The sequence below is a fragment of the Cyanistes caeruleus genome, chromosome 1 (genome assembly GCF_971803275.1).
Source record: "Cyanistes caeruleus chromosome 1, bCyaCae1.hap1.1, whole genome shotgun sequence".
NCBI classification, from domain to species: domain Eukaryota; kingdom Metazoa; phylum Chordata; class Aves; order Passeriformes; family Paridae; genus Cyanistes; species Cyanistes caeruleus.
Window position 1 is genome coordinate 127900086 of NC_141701.1, and position 24786 is coordinate 127924871.

At 39.8% G+C, this 24786-nt stretch overlaps 1 protein-coding gene across 5 annotated transcripts in view; it reads left to right on the top strand.

Moving 5' to 3' along the window:
• The first annotated feature begins 389 nt into the window (after nucleotides 1-389).
• The window catches only part of SLC25A13 (solute carrier family 25 member 13), a 101745-nt gene continuing 77348 nt past the window's right edge, over nucleotides 390-24786 (top strand). The window contains exons 1-3 of one of the 5 annotated variants that reach the window (XM_086856791.1): nucleotides 428-519; nucleotides 22455-22561; nucleotides 23925-23978. Coding sequence is in view for 2 of the 5 variants with exons in the window: in XM_086856761.1 (XP_086712887.1) it covers nucleotides 612-623; nucleotides 2843-2857; nucleotides 23925-23978 (81 nt within the window). In the remaining 3 variants the exon portion in view is untranslated. Of the gene's footprint in view, nucleotides 624-2842; nucleotides 2858-4876; nucleotides 5292-22454; nucleotides 22562-23924; nucleotides 23979-24786 lie in introns of those variants that run through there. The other 4 variants (XM_086856761.1, XM_086856781.1, XM_086856770.1 and 1 more) reach the window with 4 other exon arrangements.

Sequence of the window (24786 nt, forward strand, 5' to 3'; positions counted from 1 at the left end):
CAGAATGAGGGCTGGGGATGCTGCAACTGCATTAAACGTCCCTCGAACAGCAGCCTGTCTTGAGGGGAGGGAAACAACGCTGGGTAGGACAGCAGGGTTTGATGTGAAGGTGTTGGCAGCCTTCCGCTGCTCGCCCCGGTGTCCTCCGAACACGCCGGGGGCACTCGCCGGGGTCAGCAGTGCGAGTCACCAACTGGGGACATGGTCACCGTCTCCAGCGGGCGGAGAGGCTGCAGGGCCCCCGAGAGCTCGGACTCCCCGTGCGCCCGCTGGGCCACCAGCCGTAGCCGTGGAGGAACCAGGATGGCAACTGGGCCCTTCAGAGAGACGAGGCGGTGCTCGCTCCGCTAGGCCGGCGTTCCGCTGGTGCCCGAGGCCGCCTCGCCGGCGCCCGGCGCGGAGCCCGCGGGCAGCTCCGGACCGTGCCGGGCGATCACGGGGCCGCGGCGGGGCCGGGTGGGGGCGGCGCCCCGTCCTTGCCTGTGAGAGCGAGCGGTGACGGCCGGCGCTGGCGGGCTGGTGCGCAGGCGGGGAAGCTGCGTGCCGCGGTCGGAAGGGAGGGGAGCGGAGGAAGGGAAGGGACGGGAAGGGGTGGCCGCACCGGGCACAGCATGGCTGCCAAGGTAAGGCACCGCCGCCGGCGGGCGGGCAGGCGGCGGGCGGCGGCGGGGAAGGGGCCGCGGCGTGGCGGTTGCCAGGTTTGACCTCGGGCCTGTCCTTGACGAAACCCCACGGTGGCGCCTCCTCCTCCTCCTCGCGGCTCGGCGGCCGCTCGCCGCCGGCCCGGGGGAGCGGGGGGTGGGCAGCGGGCGGCCCCCCGGCCGGTGGGGCCGGGTGCCAGCGCGGCGAGGATCCGCAGCTGCCCGCGCCGGGAGCAGCGGGCCTGCGCTCCCCTTGCGATGCATCATCGGCGTGAATGACACTGCACGGCGCCTCCCATGGCCGGTGCCGCTGCCGGTGCCGCTGCCGATGTCGCTCTCCCCGGAGAGGCCCCGCACTGCCCCGCCGGGCACCCGTGCCCTGACCTGGCCGCGGCTCCGCCAAGCGCGTTTGGGCCCAGTAGTGCCTCAGTGAGAGCCCCACCGTGCATCTTCTAACACAATGTGCGGATGCATAAAGATGCACCTACACACGATATACATGCGGACACACACACACCTCTGTGGACGAGAGGATGCAGCGGGTTCGCGGCACGGCGGCTGGCAGGGCCCGGAGTGGGCACAGATGTTGGCCCTGTCCTGCTTGCAGGCCTTAGCGCGATAGTCCCTTTTTGCTTTTCCCCCCATTTTCCCCATGTACTTTTTTTACCTTCTGTTTTCACATCTGGTTATAATTTCCAACCATTTTTACTTCTCAGTGCTCTCCTGGCAGGTGGATACCTGCTATTTAGGCTTTTTTGCTATCAGAAAGATAAACAAATGGATAAAGTTTGTTTAATCGCCTAATAATATACTCCCATCCCAGAAATAATATACTCCCATCCCACCATTAGCTGGATCAAGGCCGTATCTAAAGGGAGATGAAATTAGATGTAGTGTTGGTGTTTCAAAACTTAATACTTTCGTTAGATTTCATATTTGAATACTGACACTTCAAAAAGAAATTACTCCGTGTCCTTTTATTGAAGTCAGTGATGAAACTTACATTGAGGAAACATCAGGAAACAAAGCTTCCCCAACAACTCAAAGCAGCACATAGCTCAGTATGGCTGGAGTTGTGTGCTCCTTTATTTCAGCTAGTGTATAACAGAGATGCTTTGGTCAGCACCTTTTTCAATAAGAACTTAGGTTATCTGAACCGAATGCTGTTTTAGTGGATTGAGCAATATTTGATTCCTCTTTGCTAGTGTATATAAAATAGTCATGCCCAAATGTTCACTATTTGTAAATCTCAGCTGACCTATCTAGCCTTTTGATTTTGATTTTTTTGGGAAATTTTTGATTGCCCACTGTGGTCCATACACACATCAGCTACATCTTACCAAACTATTGGTGTTTAAAGACTTAAAAGTCTCCTATTCTCTGGCATTTTGAACCTTTTACTTGTTTTCTCTTCTCCAAGCAGTGGTTTGTAATCTGCAATCCATTTGAACCTATGCTAGTCACATATACTTAAAAATACTATATGTGTAGTTAGTGTTTGTCTAATCAGGTACACACATGTGCTCCATGCTACACATTTGTGTGGTGTCCTTTTTCTTTAAATTGGATTTCTTACGCTGTCCAGATCCCAAAAGCTACACAAGCAAATGTTGGAAAGATTCATCACTTTAGGAGATACTTAATTGAATATTGTATATTATGTATTAATATGTCAGGTTACATCAGGCTTGGGAGAGACATACCCAATAAAAAGAATAATGGCTTAATTGTCATGTCATAAGCATTCTTGGTGTATTGCGAGGCAGAGATGTAATTCTTTGTACCCCAGGGTATACAGTCCTCACATAGCTTCCAAGGAAGGCTTCTGGTCTGTAAGCCTAAACATGTTCTGAGAGATTTATGTTAAAAACAAACAAACAAGCTAGAACTGTGAGCAGCTAGAATGGATTAATTACATTACTTTGTGAGACTTCAGGGGGGTTTTTGTCTTCTTCAGTTGAAAAAGTTAAACACAGGTGAATTTCTATTTATATTGTGGTCAATAGCAAAATGTGAGTAGCATTTTGTACTTTGAGGGCAGCACCTGAGCTTAGGTTCTGCAAGCACACATATGAATAACTTTGCCATGAAAGAGCTTCTAGGCCTGAAGTTATTCATGTGTGCTTGCAGGCATGGGCCTTGATTTGTGTTCTAACTTCCTCACTGATGCATCTCAGTAATGTTTACCTTTTTCACCTCAGCCAAACAATGGACTGGTGAGTTAAATGCTTTTTCTAAAATTTCTTTAGTACTTTTTCCTTGCCAGTATCCTGCATGACTGCTTCCTTTGATTTTTTCATTATACCCTTTTAGGCATATGAGTCTCTGGGATTGAATGTAATTGGTCTTTGCTTGCAAGAATTCAGATGTTGAAATTTTAAGCAGACTAGGAGTTCAGTCTCTCAGAAGGAAAACCCAAATGGGATACTGTTAAGGCTGCATAGTTAAGCACTCAGGTGTCAAGAAATTGGCACTACAGCCCTGTTTAATTTCCTTTGTTTTATATAGCTCAATGTTTGCAACTTATACAACATTTTAAGCAATGTATGTTACACATCGATGTCTTTTCTTAAACTTTGAAAACATTTTCTGAAACTGTTTTGGGAAAACTCCGCTGTAAATTATATTCACACAAATTTTCAGTAAAAACCAGAGGTGAGATTTTCCAGTAGATTTTTATCCCATTTGTAACTAAATTACTTCCCTAGGACTGTCTTCTTTTTTTGCATTGTGCAAAAAAAGAGGCTCTGTAGAACATTTTTATGGTAATGCAGGTACAAAGCACTAATGTTTTACATAGTGTGTCCTGCTTATTTCTTCATTTTGAGTGTTTAACGATGCAATCACAATGTTGTTTTTCTGCCCTTTAGCCAGATAGTTCTAAAGAGAATTTACGTAGTCTAGCTAATGTCCCTTGCTGTTCACCTGGTGTGTATTTTACAGCAAAATTAAATGTTTGTGTTGAGTGAATGTCAGTTACCCTTGATCCCTATTCTGCTACAAGTTCTGGGCATAGTTGTTGTCTCATGCATGTGCGAAGTGTGACTTGTCTTTTTAAAGTTCTACTGCTTGGTAAAATAAAACATATTTTCAGTGGGAGGTTTTAAGGTATGTCTCAGTGAGACTTCTTTCTGTAGTTGATTTTGCCTTTGCTACTTTGTTCACCTTAAGGTCAGAAATTGATATTTATAATGGGAGTTAGTATATATAATATTTTTAAACTTTATATTTCATAACCACTAAGCTACATCCAAAACAGTTAAAAATTGCATTAATGAAAATTCAAAACTCTAATGAGTTTGATAAATAAATCAAAGCCTAGAAAACTGTAGAAGCAGTGGCTTAGCATGGAAGCACTTGAACATCATTAAACTTTATCTTTGCTATGGTTAGCATGTGAATAAACTTCAGTAATTGTATGAACTGCATAACAAGGATACAGGAGTTGATTTTTAAATACTGTGGAATATCTCTGTTTCTGATGTAATTTTTTTTTGTGTGTTGTGTGTGACCTTTTATCCATTGGACTCGTACTGGTTGCCCATACTCCCCAGAATGTATGAGTTATTTTAAAATTTTTGTCTTATGAGCAAAGTGAATACAAACATCGCATGCTAAAAAAGCTAGTTGTAAAATGACTGTTCAAGTGAAGGCATGAACCTTACATCAGTACCCAATGGGACTGCTTGCATGCTTAATTTTAAGTGCATGTGTAAGTCTTTTGAAGATCAAATTCATGACTGTCAGAACCACATCAATAATGTAACAAAAAGAGATTTGTTGCTAACTTATGTGACAATATTTGGGATAGTTCTAATGCGAGGTAAAGAAAATTGGTTGTGCAATTTTCATGTGTTTAACTTTTTTTTAATTCTCTTTTCTCTTGTGTTTTTCTGAAACTGTTTATTATGGAAGCTGTGTCAGTGGAGATGAATGTTGTTTCTGGTTACTGCCACATCTACCTCTAAAATCCTAAACCTTGTCACGTCAAAAATAGTTAGTCCCCAGGCACAGGCTCCTTGTATGTCTTGGTGTTACTGTAGTCAGACATCTCACACTGAACACCCCAGTCCTGCAAGATGCATCACCTCAGCCATATTAACTGGACTTCTCTGAGGTATTGATACCGCTGGCCCTGCCTCTACAAACCTTTTTGTCTGCAGAAGCGATCCAGTGCCTGCCCTAGATGATGTGAATTAGTGAGGTTTGGGTAAGCAGTGTTTGAAATGCAGGCACAATGCCAATGCAATTCTAAATAAATGTGATTGCAAAAAACGCCAAAACTATTAGATGCTGACACAACCATGCCACTCTGATTATTTTGCTGCCATGCACACCTAGTGTATCCCTTTGTGCATCATACAGTTCCATTTGGCCTCTTTTTTCAGCTCCTTCTCCCATGCTTGTCTCTCCTGTGCTAGCAGTAGTGTGGAGTGTGCCTGGGAACAGATTAAATTTGCTCTTCTTGCCCTCAATCGTGCCATTCTTCCCTTCCTCCAGCAAAATGGAAGAGAAGAATTGCATGGCATTGGACATGGATTTGTTGGGCCCTCAAAAAAGAAGAGGTGAGGGATTCTGGCATCATGATGGGCTCCTGTGTCTGTGAAAGGAGTGGAGTCCATTGTGGACAGACTCCAGCCACTCAGTGAGGTCAGTTGGAGAGGAAAGTGGTTGGTGAGTAAGGAGAGAGAAATCTGTTTCCCTCAAGCACCACTGAGTTTATCTGCTATAGATTTAGTAGTGCTATGGCACTTAATGGTACCATGGTAATTTTTTGGATGTGATAGCACTGTGTAATGTCCACGTGGAAAGTTCTGTTGCTAGTCTGTACAGGTCCAGAAGTACTTGCTCATGCGTAGTTATATTTTGGATCTGTGCAGAAATATGTAAATTCTTAAACACTGTATCATAAGACTCTTCTTTCCACTTTCCCCTCAGAAAAAGCCATGTATTTATGCTGCTTATGACTTATTACTTCATCTTGATTTCTTAAGAGACCAGAATTTACCTGATGGAGGGACATTGAATTTGTATGAGTGCTGATAACTTCAGATCTTTTCTAAGTACAAAATAGCATGACTGATGACTGCAGCCGAAAGGAGGAGAAATGAAGTAATTTACTCCACTGTCCAGCCTGTCATAGTTTGTGTTTAGTTTCATTCGGTTTCTTTTACTGCATAAATGGTTGCTTATGATGCATACCCTCAGGAGAACTGGTTGAGTCCTAGTCTCAAGACTCACAGGATGCTACAGGGCCCACTGGCAAGAATAATCCCAGGAAAGACTCTCAGAAAGCAACTCTGCTGTGGAAAATGTCCATAGAGCTGTCTTCCGCAGTGAAGGCTGAGTTATCCTGAAAAGAAGCTTTATTACAGTGGGTTTTTTCTCTCAATTGAGTTCACCTATGTCTTTGTACTACGATTTCCTCTCTGACCCCACCTTGCCTTGTCAGAGCAAGGTGGGGACAAGAGGAGGTGGTGGAAGAGGTTGCTTTTTGTCTTCAATATGTTAGGTACTGATGGCATTGCATGTTGCCACTGCCAGTGGTTTTGGAAAGTTTTTGAAGCTTGCTCCTTTCCATTATGGTATCCCTGTAAGAGGAGTTGCAGGGTGACTTTGCTTCACGTATAGCCTAGGAGAGAGCTACTGGACCCAGCAGTTATGTGTATACCTTGTCTTTTGTGATGCCTCTTGGAAAGTATTTAAAGTTACCTGGATTTTATCACACTGGGAAATAATTTGCTCTTTCTATGCAGCTTTGTGTCTCAGGAGGCTAGAGAAGCTCTTCCAAGTATGCCTCAAACTGCATGTTAAAGGCACTCCTGTTGGAGCTGTAATGTAGACAAGCTTACAGCTCTGAGTGATAACAATGTGTCTTCTGACCAGCTTGTTTAGGCCTATATCTATTTTATTTGTCTATGTTGTCCAAGGAGTATGACAAGGAGGTATGTGATACTGTATTTCCTGGAAGATGGCATGAAGGTGCTGCTGAATTTTAGCTTGATTTTTGCTTTTGATCTATGGAATTGCCTCTGCTTTGGCTGTAGAATGGCTTTACCATACTGAATAGAGCCTGTGTGTGTGTATGGTGCCAAATCTAAACTTGCATAAGGCCTCTAGGTAATACTTGACTCTGCTGATCATGCTGTTTTGCTTTAGCTACAACATAATCTTCAGGAACAGAGCAACTGATGTTTTATGGTGCTAGATAACTATGGCTAGTAAAATGTAAGGCTGCATATTTTCAGGTACATTCGCTTTCTGGAAAGTATCTCAGTCATTTGCAGAGAGACAAAGAGGTCCTTACAAAAATACTCTATATTCAATTGCTTTGGAATAAAGCAATTTCTGCTGAAGCTGTGTTAAAACACTTAAAGAAACACTGTAAATGCATTTTTCATAAGTTTTAAAAATAGTGTCGTGCTATTTACAAGATCTTAGAAACAGGCAATTGCAATTATATTCTTTACCAAAAATGTTACTTGACCTGAACAAAATCTGGTGTGTTAAAGGATGAAATTGCTCACAAGGAATGTGTTGTTGGCATTTTTCTTTTCCTCTGAAGAGGAAATAAAGAAACATTTGAGAGAGGGAGTGGCAATGTGACTGCATGTACACCAAACTATGTGCATTTAGAGAAGAAACAGAAGAGATGTAGCTTGTTGCAGGACTAATCACATTCCTCTTGTTGGATAAATATGAGATCCTAAATATCAGCTGCTGGATTCATATATTTATGATGTCTTGCATGCCTAGGCAGCCTGCAAGAAGTGTTTTTAGCTGACCAGTACGGTCACTCTTCGAGCCTCCTTGGAGATCTGCCTTACACTCTGGCCATGTGAAAACCAATTTACAAAAAGATGATTTTTTGGTGTTCTTTAGATTGACATCTCCATGCTTAACTTTTTTACCCACTTGACTTTGTAAGAAACCTACCAAAGGTGTCAGGAATTGGTACCAAAACAGCCAGTGTGGTGACTAGGGAGCATCTAAGGCAGCCGGCTGGAAATGAAGGAGTAGGGATGAAGAAAAGGAAGGTCCCTGGAGGATCTTTAAAGAAGCAAGTTTGCACTTCTGTTTCAGGCAGGGCCATTGCACTGTGTTGTTGTAATGCAACAGAAGGACCGGGGGCAAGAGATGTGGGCCAGAACCTGATTCAGTTTCTAGCAATTAGGGTACCTAGCTGGGAGGGGGGAAAATTTGGATTCTCTGTTGCCAGCAGTGTTGATGCATTTTGCATGAATGATGCCTCCAGCTGCCACAGTTTCAGAGGGTTGCTGCCTGGCGCTTACTGGCAATGTACATTAGACTTGTTGCTTGTGTGGTTGCTGGGTGCCTGGTCTGCGTCTGAAATGTCTATACATGCTCAAATCAGGGCTGCGGCAGTCCTGGATGTGCACCTTGGTGAAACTTCTGGAATCCTAAAACCTTAAATTGCATGTGGCTTTCTGCTTGTAGGAATGGAATGGTTTTTGCATCATGCTGTGACTAGAGGTAGTGGAGTGTGCTATTGGATCAGCCCCTCAGAGGCTGAGCAAAATGGAGTTTGCAAATACACAAACACACATTTTATTTGTGGACAGTGCAGTGAGATGGGCAGACTTGTGCCCACACAGCCAGAGCTTTTAAAAATACTTCTAAAATGTTAGTGTCATCACTACTTCTATAGCTTTGGGGTCTTACTGGCTCCTTTTTGAAAGCCAAGGCTAGACCAGATCTCTGGGACTGGTTTTTTGCCTTCCTGATACTGGGTTGATTGTTTCTCTGCTCTGATGCCAGGGCTGGACTTGCTGTAGCTAATCTGTTGGTTGGGTTGATGTGGAGAGGTATCTGTTTCTTGACCTGCCAAGTCACTGCAGTTTTTAAAAGCTGGTGGTAGCCGTGAAGTTGTGATTTCACTAAATAATCATTCAGTGGCAATACTATGGTAGTGTAATGTGTGAGGGTGAATTGGAGTGCATAGCTGATTGGGCAAAAAGTGACACCATTTTTTTTTTCTTTTTTAGTATATATAAATTGGTCTTGTTTGCATCAGATCAGATCAGTTCCATAATACGGTTCACAGCAAAGCAGCTTAAAGAGTTACGTGGATGACACTGAGCAAAGAAATACCTTAAGCTGGAAACCTGCAAAGGGTAGTGTAGTGTGACCACTATAGGACTTTTCACTGCTGTGCATTTACAGATACTTTTGCATTTTCCACTGCTCAGCAGAGAAATGAGAAGGCAGGGTTTTTTACTTTTGGTAAGTGGTTTGTCTGTTGTCAGTCACTGTTCATGCAGCAATAGCCATAGAGGTTGTAGGGATTTTTTCCTAAAGGTAGGAGGTGTGGCACAAGGATGCAGCCATGCAGATGTAACTGTAATATTGCATAGGCAGAATTGTGAGATTGTCATAGAACTAATTGGTCAGCTAATTACCCACTAGTTATTTACATGCCAGTGGGCAAAAAATTAAATTGAAAGAAGTAAAAAATGGAACATCAAGAAAGCTTTGTCATAATTTTTCTTTTAAATATTTATACTCAACTCTTTTAAAGTATTTTGTCCCATTTTCTCTATATAGTCTAATACCTGGACTGATAGGAATGTTTTTAAAGGGAGTTTTCTGAGTAAGCAGAAATAAAAAATGGTTTCTACTGTTGCGTTCCTTTTGTTTTTTTCAAAAGATGTGTCTTTGATTGGCTTACTTACGTATTCAGAAATGACCTGATTTTGCTGTAGAAGGAGTAACTGCCACTTGCTTTAGGCAAGTTTGTGGTTGGTTTTGCCTTGATTAGCCTAGCTGGTCCCTACATGTTTTTCTAACAGTGCTGATCAGCCTTAGCTCAACACCGCACACAGAAGATGACTGCAGCCTTAATCTGTAGGAGTAAGGCAGCTGGTGAAATTCCAACTCTGAGAAATGAAATCCTAACTCCAGAAATTTGGGAAATTAAAGGAGGGTGACTTTGACGATGGATGCTGAAGATGAACGAACCTTGAGTGCCATGCAGTAATCTGTTTTATTTTCATTTGATTGGTAGTTTTTGAATAATTGATATACATGTGAATTGTTAAGCACTCTGTCATTTTATGAATTATCTATATTAAAATGTATAAAGAAAAATGAAGCTACAGAGAGGTTTCATGCATTTGTGGTTTAGGTTACTGTTGTCTTTATGACTTATGACCTCTACATGCCCTTGGTCTTGCTCCCTACCAGCCAGTCCATGTTAGCATCAATAATACTGGTTTATCCTTTCAGCAGAAGACCTATCTCAAAGGTTCTGGACCAGAGCTAGAGGGAGGGTACTGTGGGAACAGACATCTGAGACCTTTCCTATGATTTGTCTTTGTGTTGTTTTTTTGTTTTGTTTTTTTTCTGGTATGTTTGGTTTGGTTTGGTTTGGTTTGATTTGATTTTTTTACCCAGATATAATATTTGGAAAACTTAGGCAATCTAAGTAATAAATAATACTACCACAACTTGTGATTGTTCTAGTTACTCTAAAATATGTTTCCATTCTTAAGTGACAGATTTTCTTTACTCTGCACATCTCTGTAGTCTTTTCACATTTTTGGCATTCATGCTGTTAATATTTTAGGTGGCTGTGATTGCAATGCATAGAACAGATAACCTCACTTGAGACTTCTAATTCTCGCTCCACAAACTGTCCTTATGACAGGTGAACACTTCCCAACCCTATTAATGCTGTTTGCATTATTACTGGTTGTATTTGATGAAAACCAGGTGCAAATAATGGAAAACGATGTTAACACTGCATTTTATTGCGTATGACTGGAATAATGAAATTTGATGTAATGTGGAGAGAAACACAGTCGTATATTTATTCAGACCTGTAAGATTACATTTTTGTGACCTGTGGTGCTTTGCAGAAAGCTAATAAAGACTGTACTCCAGCACTTTGTGGTTATCTGGGACAGGATTGTTTGGCAGCAAAACAGACTGATCAGGGAGGCAAATAGTTAATGATGTGTTGTAATTTGAAGAAGAATCCTTTAGAAACTGAGCATTTTAAAGCTCAGTAAATGCTTTTTGACCAGCATATATTATCTAATAGAAGCTGCCAGAATACAGCATTAAATTCACCTGCTAAGGTCCATGTTTTGGTGAGCTGGCAATAATAGTCCTAGAGTTGTAGTTATCTGTAGAACTATTGTTCGATTATGTTGAGATTAGCCACAAATTATATAGCTGGAACTTGATTGTGTCTTCTTTTCAAAACAGAAATATCAAAGAATAGTTTTACTTGAAGGGAATTAGCATTACACTTAAAGGGCACAATCTTTAAATTGTTTTCCATTCTTCAGGTCCCAACTGTGAGTCAATCCCATGTGAAGATAATGTACCCTGCAACTCCTAATGTCTAGGTTTATTTTAAAAATTCCATCAGTTTAAAAATTCTAAGGCTTTTAAAGGCTATTTTTGCAATTATGGGGGCATATCACAAGAGTAATACATGTGCTCTTTACAACTATGATTGTTATGGCCTTGATGATTAGGGTAATTGAAGGATTGCAATGAGTAAACTTAATTTCAAAGCTAGAATATGGAAAAAGATGTTGTGTAGCTAGATGACCATAGTTTCAGCCAGCTTTATATATGCGTAGAAGTAGAGTTTGTTTTCCCTCCTCCTTTAGAAGAGGAGACTGAGGGGACACCTCATCACAGTATACAACTTCCATGTGAGGGGAAGAGGAGGAGCAGACCTGATCTCTTTACTCTGGTGACCAGTGACAGGACCCGAGGGAAGGACCTGAAATTGTGTCAGGGGAAGTTCAGGCTGGATATTAGGAAAAGGTGCTTCACCCAGAGGCTGGTTGGGCAGTGGAACAGGCTCCCCAGGGAAGTGTCACAGCGCCAAGCCTGACAGAGTTTAAGAAACATTTGGACAATGCCCTCAGGCTCGTGCTGTGACTCTTGGGGATGGTCCTGTGCAGGGACAGGGATTTGATGATCCTTGTGGGTCCCTTCCAACTCAGCATATTCTGTGATTCAGATGTTTTTGTGTAATTAATGTTCTATAGTATCAAAACCATGGCTGTTGAACTAAACAGCTGTTGAACAAATCAAAAAGATACCATTCCTGAGCAGTTGTGGAACTGCACGGGGAGGGAGGTGTGGGGAATCAAAGTCTGTGTACTTCCTGTACAGTTGAACAAATTTCTTAGACTGAAAACTTTAAGAAAAGGATGAGAACAGAGATTTGATACATTTGAATTTTGCTTGTTGTTTCCCCAATAGAGTTTATTCTTTCTCTGTGTTTGTGACACTGTCATCTTGCTTTGTATTTCCTTTGTAATTGAAATTGATTTACTGGAATTCACATGGTTATGTAAAATGACATTGACCAGAGATTTTTCCAGCTCCATGCACTGTTTTGTATTTACCTTTTTACATTTTTCAGTTTCTGTAGGTGAATACTACCTGATCTTTATTCGCTGAGGATTTAAAAATGTTCTTTCCTGGAGCCAAGTTTCATTTCTATCTGACAAGATAAGTTTAAACTTAATAGGAAATGGAAGGTTCAAAGAAGGTTCTGTGGCAGGTTGGAGTCTTTTTTTAGAAATGGCTTTGCAAGGAGATGAGAAAAAAATAAGTAGCATTCGCTGTGCTTTGTTTTTCATTCTGACATTGTGTACAGGGAAAAATGCCTCAAGATTTCAGAACATGGAAGGGCATGCATTTTTCTACCTTCCTCCTGATGATGTTTGCCCACTGCTTAGAAATGCACTTAGTCAACAGAGGAGGATGCTTTCACAAGGATGATCCTAAACCAAATGCCAATTATCCAGCTAGCAGAAGGAAGAAATTCTAATTATCTTTATATTTTAGTTGCTGTTTCTTATCCCAACTTCCCTGAACTCTCTCAGTCAGTAGAATCATAATTTTGGGGGGGTTTTGGGTTTTTGCCTCAGCCAATGGGTATTTAACTCTAGAAAGTTACCAAAAGTGCCCACGTCATCAAAGTAAAGCAGTGAATTAGAGTATTTTTAAAGGAATAAATTAAAGCAAATTATTCAGTGTTGGAGTAGCTTGAGCGGCATCTGACTACATCTTTCGTCAAAGGTTGATGGGTGTTAATCAAAATGCAGGTAAGCTCTCCAAAACACGAAAGGCCGTCAGCAGGATCATGACACAAGGATTCTGTCTGTGTATGCAACTCTGGCTTAAAGGTCTGTGTTCAAATGCTTAGACACATGGTTTCCTATACTGAGAAATAAAACCTTCTGTCTTACTGCCTCTTAGTAGTGTGTGTTTATAGTGTGGATTTGATTTTTTTTATTTTTTTTTGTGGAGTTCTTTTACATCAGGTGCTCTCTACATCTGCTTTGTCAAGTCTGGGGTCTGGTGTGTGCTCTTAGTGTGGGAGAGAGACTGGGATGTTGCTTTGTATCAGTAGCAGGGCAGGAGTCTCCCTACTTAAAAGACTTAATTGAAAGATACATTCTGCAATAGCAGTCATGCATTATCATCTGTCCTTTGTTATGTGACTTTCCTGTCATGTCTGTCCATTGCATGACCTGATATGTAGGTCTTATTTTAGGATAGTAGAGGTCTGCAGATTAGTATTACTGAATACAAACTGCAGACTTCATTGCTGTTGTCATTTTTCTGTGCTCTGGAAATACAACCTATTTCCAGTCTTCCCTGTATCCTTGGCTACTAAAACCTCTTGGTCACGTATTTTATTATTGTAGTTCTTTATCATGTTTGACAACTACTATTTGATGAAACATCACTGATTTAACAGATCTTTGACAGAAGAAACCTTTAAGTGAGGCACTGAGTATGAAAAGCCATTAGAAAAACATGGTATGTAAAAATACTGTGTCTGCCTGATTCCTTCTCTCAGCCCATTGTGCAGTCTGAATCTGACTAGAGAGATCTTCACGTGTTTAAGAGAAGAAATTTTTGAATAATTTCACATTTCCATTAAAATAGTTTTTGTCACTGACATCAAGTCAGCCTTCCTCCTTCCTGTCACTTCACCTGTCTAAGATTGCTTGCCATTGTGTGTCAGTCTAACTGGAAACTACTTTCTAAAGATCATTAATTAGTCCCATGTTGCTGCTGTTCAAAAGGAAGAAAAACATGGCAACAACAAACTTTATACAATTGCTTTTACTCTGTTCACAGACCTAGATCAGCCGCTTGGTCTGAATCTTTTCTGTCAAGATTAACAGGTGTGAAGCAGCAGGTTCAGTCTTTACTGCATTGTGAAGATTATACTACAGAAGTTTTGAGCCTCTTTTATCTCCATAAAGAAAATATTGGTTTGAAACTCTTAATGATTATAAAACTGGCAATGTGCTTTTGGTTTTCCATTACATGCAACCTATAGATTCAGTATCTCAGATATGAGAATAACCCAAACCGGAATACTTAATTCTCAAGTATGCAAGCATTCAAATCCTGTATAATTGAAATAGCACTTAATAGTTCCTTATTCTATGTGCCTTTGACAAGTTAAAGATAATAAACCAGCATTTTCCCTTTTCCTATGAATGTGTGGGGAAAGAAGGAAGAAAAGAGACCACTGAACTCTTGAAAATGATGGAAATACCTTAGCAAAATGTGCACAGAAAGACTTGTTTTTGAAGTCTTATTTGGGATGGTAAAGTTGCTGTTCTGAGTTCATTTGGTGATGTCAAGGTGCTGACATCAACCCGAGCGTCCTAGGAATGAAATGGAAGAGCTCCTAGTTACTGAGACATCAAAAGAAAAGTGCTAGGTTTTCTCTAGTGTCTTAAACACCACTCTATGTTTCTTAATCTGGTATTTTTAGAGTTTAGTTTGACTGCAATGCCCTTAAAGCAAATGGAAATGCTTTTCTTGGAAAAAAAAAAGTGGTTCAATGCTGTTTTCCCCTCTGCTAAAAATGCTTTCCTGAAAGTAATTTTAAGGATTTTATCTTTAAATTCCCATCTTTAAATCAAAATGTTCAGTTTGACATCATCATAGTTATTTCCACTGCAACCAAGTGATCTCACAAAAACATTCAGAGGGCAATGCAGCAGAAGTAAATTTAATGTTTTAATGAAACAGTTATTGCTTTATGCAAATATCTATGATAAAATAGACTCACAGATGAGAAGCCAAAATCATTCAAGCTAAAATCAGAATAGTTTGTAATTAAAATGCTGAAAATGTTTCTGCAGTTTCTTAAGGAGATGAGAAGATTTTAATTATTGTTGTCAGGTATCTTACAACTTAGGTGAATTATGGAGTTATTGTGAACTCTTTAACAATTTTGACTGAGGTGTGGCAAGTCAATGGCAGATAAACTCTTAGGATTACAATGACAGCATTGCATAAACAATATAGGTCTTCACTGGATTATTTTATATTCCCATATAAAGCTGTAAATTTTTTCCAAGTACCCTCTTTGATAGCTTTGCCTTTCAATTCAGCTCTTCAGCAAGAACGAAGGTCACACAACCACAGTGTCCTGTGGCAACTGTGTAATCTGCTAATATTTAAACATTAAGCAGTTGTTTGTTGTTAATATTGAAGGTAGGAATTGTGAAATAAAATGTTAAACTGCCTTTACTTTGTACTCCCTGTCTTCAGGGAGATTATGTAATAAGTTTAAACAAAAACCCATATGGTGGTAGTTGAACAAAAAGTCATACCCTTGTTTACAGGCAAAAGAGATTGTGTTTGCAAACACATATTTTGACATATGTATTTTCAGATGACAGGTAAAAATATTTAAGGGAGGGAGATACTTTGTTAACATGAAAGTCCAGGTTTTCCATAGTCAGAGGCTGATTAGCATGTTTATGTGAGAAAGGTGGATAGTTACTGTGACTCAGCTTTCCAAGACCATGTCCATGCTTCCCATGACCCAATATGCCACTGTGTTGAGTGCTGTTGGGATTTAAAAAAGGAAAACAAATAACATACTTGTTTTGTTTCAAGTAGGAAATTATTACTTTTTGCTCAAGTATGTGCTGGAATGCTCCTGTTATTTTTGTTAGCTATGGGGAAGGATTCCTGACCACAGGACTTTAGCTTTTCTTTGAGTCTCACCACTGATTGCCTTTTAATAATTTTACTTGGTGTATGCGATGTTGTTTCCCTTATGCAGGCAGCATTTGTTCTTTTTAAGGTTGTAGATTGTATCCATGCACACATAAGGATTCATGTCCACTCCCACACCCTTCCCAGTTCTCTGAGCTGCTGAGGTGTAGCATTTTGAATAGAGCTGAATAGATGGAATTGATTATAAATAGGATCTTGAAAAATGAACTTCTGTCTTCAAAGAAGAAAACACAACACTGAAACAAAACACATTTACCTGTCAGTTATTCCTACATAATTCCTGTCATGCAATTATTAGTCAAGACATGTAATGTATAGGAGCTTCTCTCCAGCACATTTCCTTTACTTGCTCATTCACAAACATGAAGTCACAAATTACAGATTACTCTAGCAACAACTTAAGATGCTGCCTATAGACTCTCCACAAGTTTATGGCGACTGCGTGTAAGTAAATTATACAATTTTTTGTTATTATAGAATTAGTAGTTATTTAAGAGCAGATCATTCTGGTTATAATACCCCTATATGGCACTGCTCCAGGTCTGCTTTCTTCAAAAGACAGTCGAATTTTGTTTATTACTGCAAACAGTCTTGCCAGTGAGTGACTGGGACCTTGCACTGACATGTGGGAGAGAAAATTATGCAGAAACCTTTTTTAATGTTGTTCAGGGAGTCTGTTCTTGCTGTTACTGCTTCTGTAATTCATGAGGGTGTCAGATAAAGCATGGAATGCCTCTTTTTAGGTCTCTTAGTCTTTTTTAGGTGTGTACTGTATGATATCACGTGCAGTTGAGGCCTCTGAAGAAGTTCCCTGAGAGTGCAGCATTATACCATTGTTTTGAAACTTTGGATTGTGACTTTTCTTGGTGGAAGCATCTCTTTAGGCTGTTAAAGCTGCTTTGTGCTATGGCAAGGGGGAGTGGGTGTTTGGGTGGTGGTTGGGGTCTAAAGCTTGAAGCTAGGCAAAACCAGGAGTGATTGCCTCCATTAAGCTGTGAATTGTTGGGAACCTTGAGCACAGTGAGTGCCTTGGAGATGCTTGTTACTTTTGTGTTGCATTCAGAGATGGATCTCTCAGAGGTCGCTGTTGCTCTGTACAGCTGTGAGACAATGCTTCCTGAAGGTGCCACCTCCTGAGAACCATGGTGTTAAATGGCCTTTTGTCTTTCCACCTCCCCATTGCTTTATCCTGGTTCAAAAACATATTTTATGCTAGTAACAGTAAGTGCCAGGTAAGATTCATGCTGCCCTAATAGTCTGCCAATTCTCCCTTACAATTTTTGAATGATAACAGTATCATTCATTATCTTCACTGCCTGCTTTTTTCAGAAACTGCTTTTAATCCTGCAGTTGTTACACCAGAGAATTTTCCTATCCTTTGCTTCTTTGGGTGAAATTAATGTTTTTTCTGCTAGATGTAAGCCTCTAGGAGGCAAATTGCTGGAACTGGGGTGACTGCTTTTGAAAGATGAACATGAGACAGTTGATGTCTTGAACTTCTGGTCAATGCACTGGTTATATGCACTGGTTACAGTAGCATTGTTGTTGTAACAAAACATGTCCTGGGAGAATCAAAAGGGAAAGTCTGTAATCTGGGCTGAGGTAGCCACCAAATATGTTTTATCAGGTTCATAATTCTTAGATATGCCTCTGTTTCTGAAAAATGTAAGGAGGCAAAGCAGAGAGCAGAGTAGCAGCATTAACATCTATAATCTCAGCCATCTAGGGTGAACCGGAAAAAATACCCATGACTGGATGAAAATGTTACTTGACCATTCTCAGCAGCTCCTTTGAAGAAAAAACTTTTTTATTGAAGGACCCCTTATAGAACTTACGTAGAATTATTACGTTCTTCAAGTGATTGGTGAACTGTGGTTTGCTGAGATGCATAAGAACATGTTAACGTTGCATAGTGGCCATCACAACGTAGCTGGCTTGTGTATCTTTGGATCACTGTCCTAAAGGTCATCTGAGTAAAAATGTGTTGTAGAAGAGCTATAAGACAATAGGGAATTTTATTTTGAGGGAGAAGTTACAGTCACAGTGTGGTAGTACTTTATGATGGATAGGTAGAGCAGTTGGAGAACTGGGCTTTTTCTGATGGTAACATAAAAAGTGAAAGAAATTTCTGTTTTTAACAAAGTTTTGGTTTTCAGGTTCAGTTTCTTACTGTGGTGTAGTGCATCGATTTCTTGTAGCAGGAAGGACAGAAATTGTATCCTTGTCCTGGTCTGGAGGCTCACTACAATTAGTCCAGTTTGTTCCTAACTCCATTTTCTGATAAGTGCTTGAAGTTTGGAGTGGTTTGTGTTGACCACAATATGGTGCTTTTTCCTTTAGCTAAATGATTTTGCTGAGCAATAGCAATAGCTATTTTTACCTTTGTATTGGGGTAGTTTTATTGTCCTATTTTTCAGGTCTTTAAATACAAAAATTGTAGAAGTACACAGTCTAATGCATTTTTACGTGGCATCGATTAGCTAACCTTGGAAATTCTTGTAGTAGTTTTTCTTAAGATATGTACTACTCCCACCTTGGTTTCTGTACCTACTTGGAAGTATTGGGCAAACTGGACAAGGATTTTCCTGTATGTATATGCTTAGTAACTGTGTGTTGGTCCCTAATCAGTTTGTGTGCAAAAATACTATGACTCATTGGGAATCTCCTTGTGTGAAAACCATCTTACGAACAAGCCATCTGCATTTGTTCTGGGACTTTGAAAATAGGATCAAAGCTAGAAAGTAATTGCACAATAAAATAGGTTTGTTAGCTTTGATGCGCTTGAGCGAAGTGAGGTTTCCACCTCCCATGGTGCAGAAGACTAGGAATTGCCCAGACATTTATAACTATGATAGAGTGAAGATGGATGTGAATAATTTTGCCTGAGATATGCTGTCTTTGTTAGCTAACAAATTCCTTTTGCTTCACTAGTGTGTTGGGTAGACTCAGCACAACTGTCCAGTTTCAATAGTGTTTATTCTGTATTTCTTCATGCCAAACCAGTCTGTAGGGTATGAAAAATCCTACAGAAGATTGTTGATGGTTGTTAATAGCATTAATCTTTGCTTTGCTAGGTGTTATTAGACAAAGGAATGCAGTAACTGCTGCTTAGCATAGGGTTAGACTTTTGCAAAGTGTAGTTGTAATTTTTGACTGTGAGGATCAGAACTGTTTTTGGAAAAGAAAGGTTTTTGTCTCAAGGCTCACTGTGCTCACACTGATCAGACTGGATGTACCTACCTGCTTGGTAGTTACCAACTTCTCTTGCAATTCTTGTTACCCCAAGCCTTTGGGTAGATATGTCAAATGCCATCTGAACTGTATTTTCTAGTTGAGAAGGTTTTTGATCTGTATTCAGTGCCAGTTCTCCTTGCAGTTGTCTCATTCTCTGCTTGGTGAGCTGGTCCACATCTTGCTTGAAATCTTCCTTGTAATGTCAAGTTCTGCATAGTTCACTTTCCATTGTAGCTCACAGTCAAGTTCTTTTGCTGCAGGAGGAATGGCAGTTCTTTTGCTGAGGTGAGAATATGCATGTTGGACTAACAGAAAATGCTTATCGAGGCATCTGAAACAGGAGACAGTGCCCTGCACAGATGCTGATCCAGAACAGTTGTAACTTTGGATATGGGTATGATGATGGAAAGTGACCAAGGAGAGCTGCTATGTTAGGAGAATGATTATATATGTTTATGGGAGTATTAGTCTAAATATGGAAGAAAGATAATTATCATCTACATAAACAGGTTAGTTGTATTAAAAAACTGGTGTGTTGTTCTAGCATAATACTTAAACAGTATTAATGAGTTTCTGGTCTGAATTCAAACTTGGCCAGTAACTGTGGTTTAACTGGTTTCCGATATTCCAGTCACTCATTTAAACAAGAATGTAAGGTCAAACCCCAGTCTGATCTCCTTTGGAGTTGCACATTTGAAGTGTATATGTATACTTTTAGCCAGAAGGAAACATTACGATGATCTAATCTGACCTCTTACATAAACTGGGCCACATGTGTTTGAGTCTTACAGGTGGACTCAATAACTTGTGATGAAACTAAAGAATCCCCCTACAAGACATAAGGTTTCAATTTTAATTTGAGGTCTTTAGTGGTACAAAATACATTGCATTCTTTAGTTGCATTTAGGAATGGATGAACTTCTGAAAAATAACCTTAATTTTAACACAAGTTGCAAGAGCTTGTGATCACTTGTTGAGCCTTTCATCCAACATCTGTCCTCTGTATGTGTCTGTAGATGGTCTTCTCTAGAACTAACCAGACAGAGCTCACCACTGTCAGCCCTGCCACAGCTCTGGCTCTCTGCTTGGAGGACTGCGGTCCAGCATCTTACCTGCTCATTGTCAGGAGGTTTTAAAGATACTGAGGTGTAGAGGGGCAGCCTTACCTCTGTCAGCTTTTTCCTTCACATCTGAGTTCTATTCACATTAAACCAAGAGAAAGAAAGAATGAATATGAGATATTTATCTCCTTGTCTTTGGTTAGAACTTGTTGTTGTTGTTGCAATAAACTTTCTGGAATATTGTAGCAATTCCCAAGTATTCCTGGATCACAATCACCTTTCTACTTTATTCAGACTGTGGATACAAAAGTGATTTTGAAAGGTGAGAAGATCAGATATTATATTTTTGCCATTAGATTAATGCTATATTGACATTAATTCTGATTTTCCTACTGCCCTTTTTCTTTCTTGCCCACCCATTTGTTGTTCTTTACTGGATGGAGCACACTCACTATTATTAGTCTTTTTGTGTCTTTTGATACCATACATTCTTGAATAACCTGTGTCTTCTACCTCGTGTATGAAAAATATATTAATAGAGTTGGTTGGAAATGTAAAATGATTTTCTTTGATTCTCAATGGATTCTGTTTTCTTGTGTTGTACAGTTATATTTTTCTCAAAAGACTCTTCATTTAATTTTGAGTATGGAAGTGAGAATGAAAATATATGTCTCTGTAAACTGAACATAAGTCAACGAGGAGAAAAGAAGTTGGCTGGAGAAAATGGGCTGAAAATAAGGTCAAGGTGCAAGGGAGTCTAAGGATATGATGAGCTCCAGCATGCAAATCAGTCTGTGTTACTGTCTCTCACAGAGCTTTCCATTTTATTCTGCACCCTTTATTGAATGTTATTGCTAATGAGAGAGGCTCAGCATTTTTAAGTGCAGTTCTTATATTGCCTGTTCTCTCTCATTCTTCATATATGTTATAACATACATGTACACATAGTATGTTGATAAAGACTTTCAGGTGTCTACCTAGGAATGAAAGTCCCTCCTGATACTTTCTATACATTATACAGTCTCTCCTGTGGAGTGTTCCAACTTGATTATAGTCCTGCACTTCAGTTGCTGTACTCTGTTGTCTCATGTTTTTTTTAATAATAAATGTTGTTTGTTGGAGGGCTTTTTTTACTGAGCCTTACTTGATAGAAGTTGCTGTTTTATTTTTAGTGTTAGTGTCTGTTACATAGTGTTTCTTTGTAAAGCAGTAACAACATTATTTCCCTCAGATCTCCTTTATCAAATGCCTTCTCATGCCACTAGAGAGGTGTTAGGCTTGCCAGCTCATAGCTGGTTTTATCTTTTTGGCGAAAAGATGCAAGTAAAATGGAGAACTCTTTCCAGTAACAAAACACATCACCTGAACCCAGTTATGTGAGAGTCAGTAAATATGACCTGAGCTGACAGAGGAGAAGCAGCTTTCATCTGTGGGTCACTTTTCATCAAGCATGCTACCTGTCAGCTTGCAGTCCTTGTTGGCATCAGGTTACTTAGCCCTTCAACTGTTGACATAACAATTTATGGAATGGTATGGAAAGTGATATTTTGACCTTTTCTAGAGTGGGAATCTTCTAGTAACACCTGTCATCAGGATCAGTTTTTGTGGCTCTGCATAAGCAATTTCAGCCTTGCCCATAGCTGGGTATGGGTGAGAAGCTGGATTAAATACTTCTTTTAACACTGGTATGGCTGCATTAGCATCAGTCTTCCTGAAGGTCTCATTTGATAGAGGCTCTGTTCTTTAATTGGCATCAGATACACATTGAGAATGGACATTGATGTCCATGGATGTACCAGTTAACATTAAGACAAATAACATGGTCTTAACCATGCCTTTTGTCTCCTGTTTGCTGGGAAATGGAAGAAAGTGGAAGTAGACTGTGGGAAATGGATAAAAGCTGTGGTATGCAGCCACTGCTTGGGCTGCCAGTCTGCAATTCTTCTGTGCATTCATTGGCTTCACCAACTTCAACTTGTCTTTCATTATATGGTTTGAAGAAATTGACAGTAAAAAACCCCACTCAAATTCCCCCATAGTCAAAAAGGGGCTGAAAAACGGCAGCTGGCTTCTGAGCACATCTCCCAAGTTTCTCAAAATTGTTAATATCAGTAGAACTAAAGGAAAATTAGTGTAGGTTAATGTATATTTTCCTTTTTTTCCTCCCCTGGTTTCTTTAGGCTTAGCTTTCTGTGACAGTGCAAACTTTAAACTTTAGGGCCGATAAAGTATGATGCTGATTTATATTTGCTGGCTAAAGGTGTTTGAAGTGTCTTTCCTTTGCCTGTATAGTGGAAAGGTTCTGGATTGAAGCAGCATAGAAATAGTGGGATTTTTCTTTCCACCAAGTTCCCAATTGTTCTAGACTATCAGATTTTTACGAACAGGGTTAAATGAAGTCTTTGCTCGCAGTGATTATATTTAGAACAGCTTGCATTTTAGAAAACACACATTCTTGTATTCTTAGGTTCACAACTGCACTTGGATTTTTTGCAACTGCCTTCACACAGATTTCTGTGCAGACACAGGATTGGGACTCCAACTGTGGACTTTGTCAGTTGAGTCCTAGCATAGGTGTGTTTTTTACCCTTTTAAAAAAACTACTAGAATATTATAAGAAACCTTAATCATACACTTTTCTTAAAATACTCTGAGTTTTGGTTTGGGTTTTGGGGTTTTTTTACAAGTTTTTGTGGAGTTTTTTGTTGTCTTTCTTAGTTTTTAAATGACCCATTTAGATTGAGGACAAACTTACTGAAAATTTGTCATTATGTGTATATGTGAGGATATAATGCTATCGTACAGACTTACACAGACTCCTGTTTTCTGCCAGTAGGCCAGTATGCTTCTAGAAATGTACATGGGGTCACATTTGCCTTTACAGTCTACCATTGCTATAAAGAATTAGGAAAGTAAAGTAGTGTTTTATTGATAACATTTCTGATGTTTGATTTTTAAGTGAGGATAAGATGGTATGTCTTGTCCTTTAGGAGTTTATTCCCCATTACAGAGATATTTTCACAAGTTTTTTGAAAATCCAGGTTTGCTTGCAAAGAATTTTGGTTTTAATTTGAAATAGATTGATGTTCTGAATTGAGTTGTCAGATGAGGGTTATTATGTTAGCAAGTAAGATTTGATCAAAGTATCCTGAAGAAGGAAAGGGAAACTATAATAGGCACAAACAGAGGGGACACATTCACTCACTGACAAAAGCAGCAAAAGGCTTGTATGGTATGTCAACCAGGATAATACTGATGGACTTACTCTATAGTGGGTTGAATATTTTTTGATTCAGTGTTTTGAAAAAAAATCTAATTACTTTGGGCTTGTGGTGATAAATGTAACTTAGATTTTAGTTTGAACTTGTTAATTAGATCTGCAGAAAAATCTAGATACTCTCCTTCCTGAATTAATCTCATTAAAGAGATCAGCACTAAGTTTAAAATGGTGTAAGTAGTGAACCAAATAGTTAACACGGAAATTCAGTTTTTCATGGAGCTGTTTCCTTGAACAAGTTTATGGGTCTGAGTATTTAATTCTTGCCATTTATCACTTACAGACTGCATGTGGTACTCTAATATCTTTAGGTGAAAGGTGCTGGAAGTGTAAAAATCTGTGGTAAAGATGGTATAATGCTGAATCCCAGCAGAGAGGTATGCTATAGAGATTTGATTCTTGAATGTCTTTATGACTTGTTAATGTGTGCTTGTTTAGGAGTTGTGGGGGTTGCATAAGGAGAGCAAAACAAAAATGTTGAATAACTTTATGTAAGTGTGAAATGGATAAAATGAGCATGGCTAACTAAAGCAGTACCTAATTTATCTAAGGTGAACATTTATTTTCATCATTTATTCTGTTGTTTGTGTTGTTTTTAAATGATGCTTTGATACCTTTTGTGTAAGTTATGCATATTAATGTAATTGTATTTACTTGTAGGTGGCTCTAACCAAAAGAGCTGATCCAGCTGAGTTGAAAACAATATTTTTGAAGGTATGTGTAAAGTAAATATTTTACTCTCTCTGCTTAAATTTTTCGTATCTTTTGCTCCATTATTGCAGCATACAACTCCTGATAGTTTTTTTCCAACCATTAATCATTCACCGTATTATTACCATGTTAGACTTAAATACCATTATCAGAATTGAACAATGCTCACCAAGAAGTCAGATATATTCCTGAGTGATTATTGTATTGACTCAGAAGAAGTATTGCTATCTTAGAAAAAACCCACATTGTTCAGAGAATGTGGTAGGAGTTTCACTATTGTTCCTACATGTGGTAAAACATTCCTGTAGACACCTTACTGTTAGGTGATTTGGTAAACTTCCTTCTTCTGTCCTTGCCATCTTTCCTTCCCTAGGGTTGTCTCTGCTTCTGTTATTTGTAGAAGTGTTGGGAAAATCACCTTATGAAGTGCTGGCCATATATATTGTTTAACTGAAATTCCTTCTCTGTTGGCCTGCTGTGGAAAGCATGCAAGTAAAGAAATTACTCATGTACCTGTTTATATGCTTGAGAGAAATGTGCTTTAGTGTTTTGCTGAAAACTGGGAGGTGATTCTCCAACCCTACTCTGTACTTGCTGAGACCCTACTTGGAGTGCTGCATCCAGCTCTGGGGCTCCCAGCATAAGAAGGATGTGGGATGGGACCCTCCAGAGGAGGGTCACAAAGACAATCAGAGTGCTGAAGCACCTTTGCTTTGAGGACAGACTGAGAATTGGGATTGTTCAGCCTGGAGAAGAGATGGCTCCAGGGAGATCTTACTGCAGCCTTTCAGTACCTCAATGGAGCCTACAA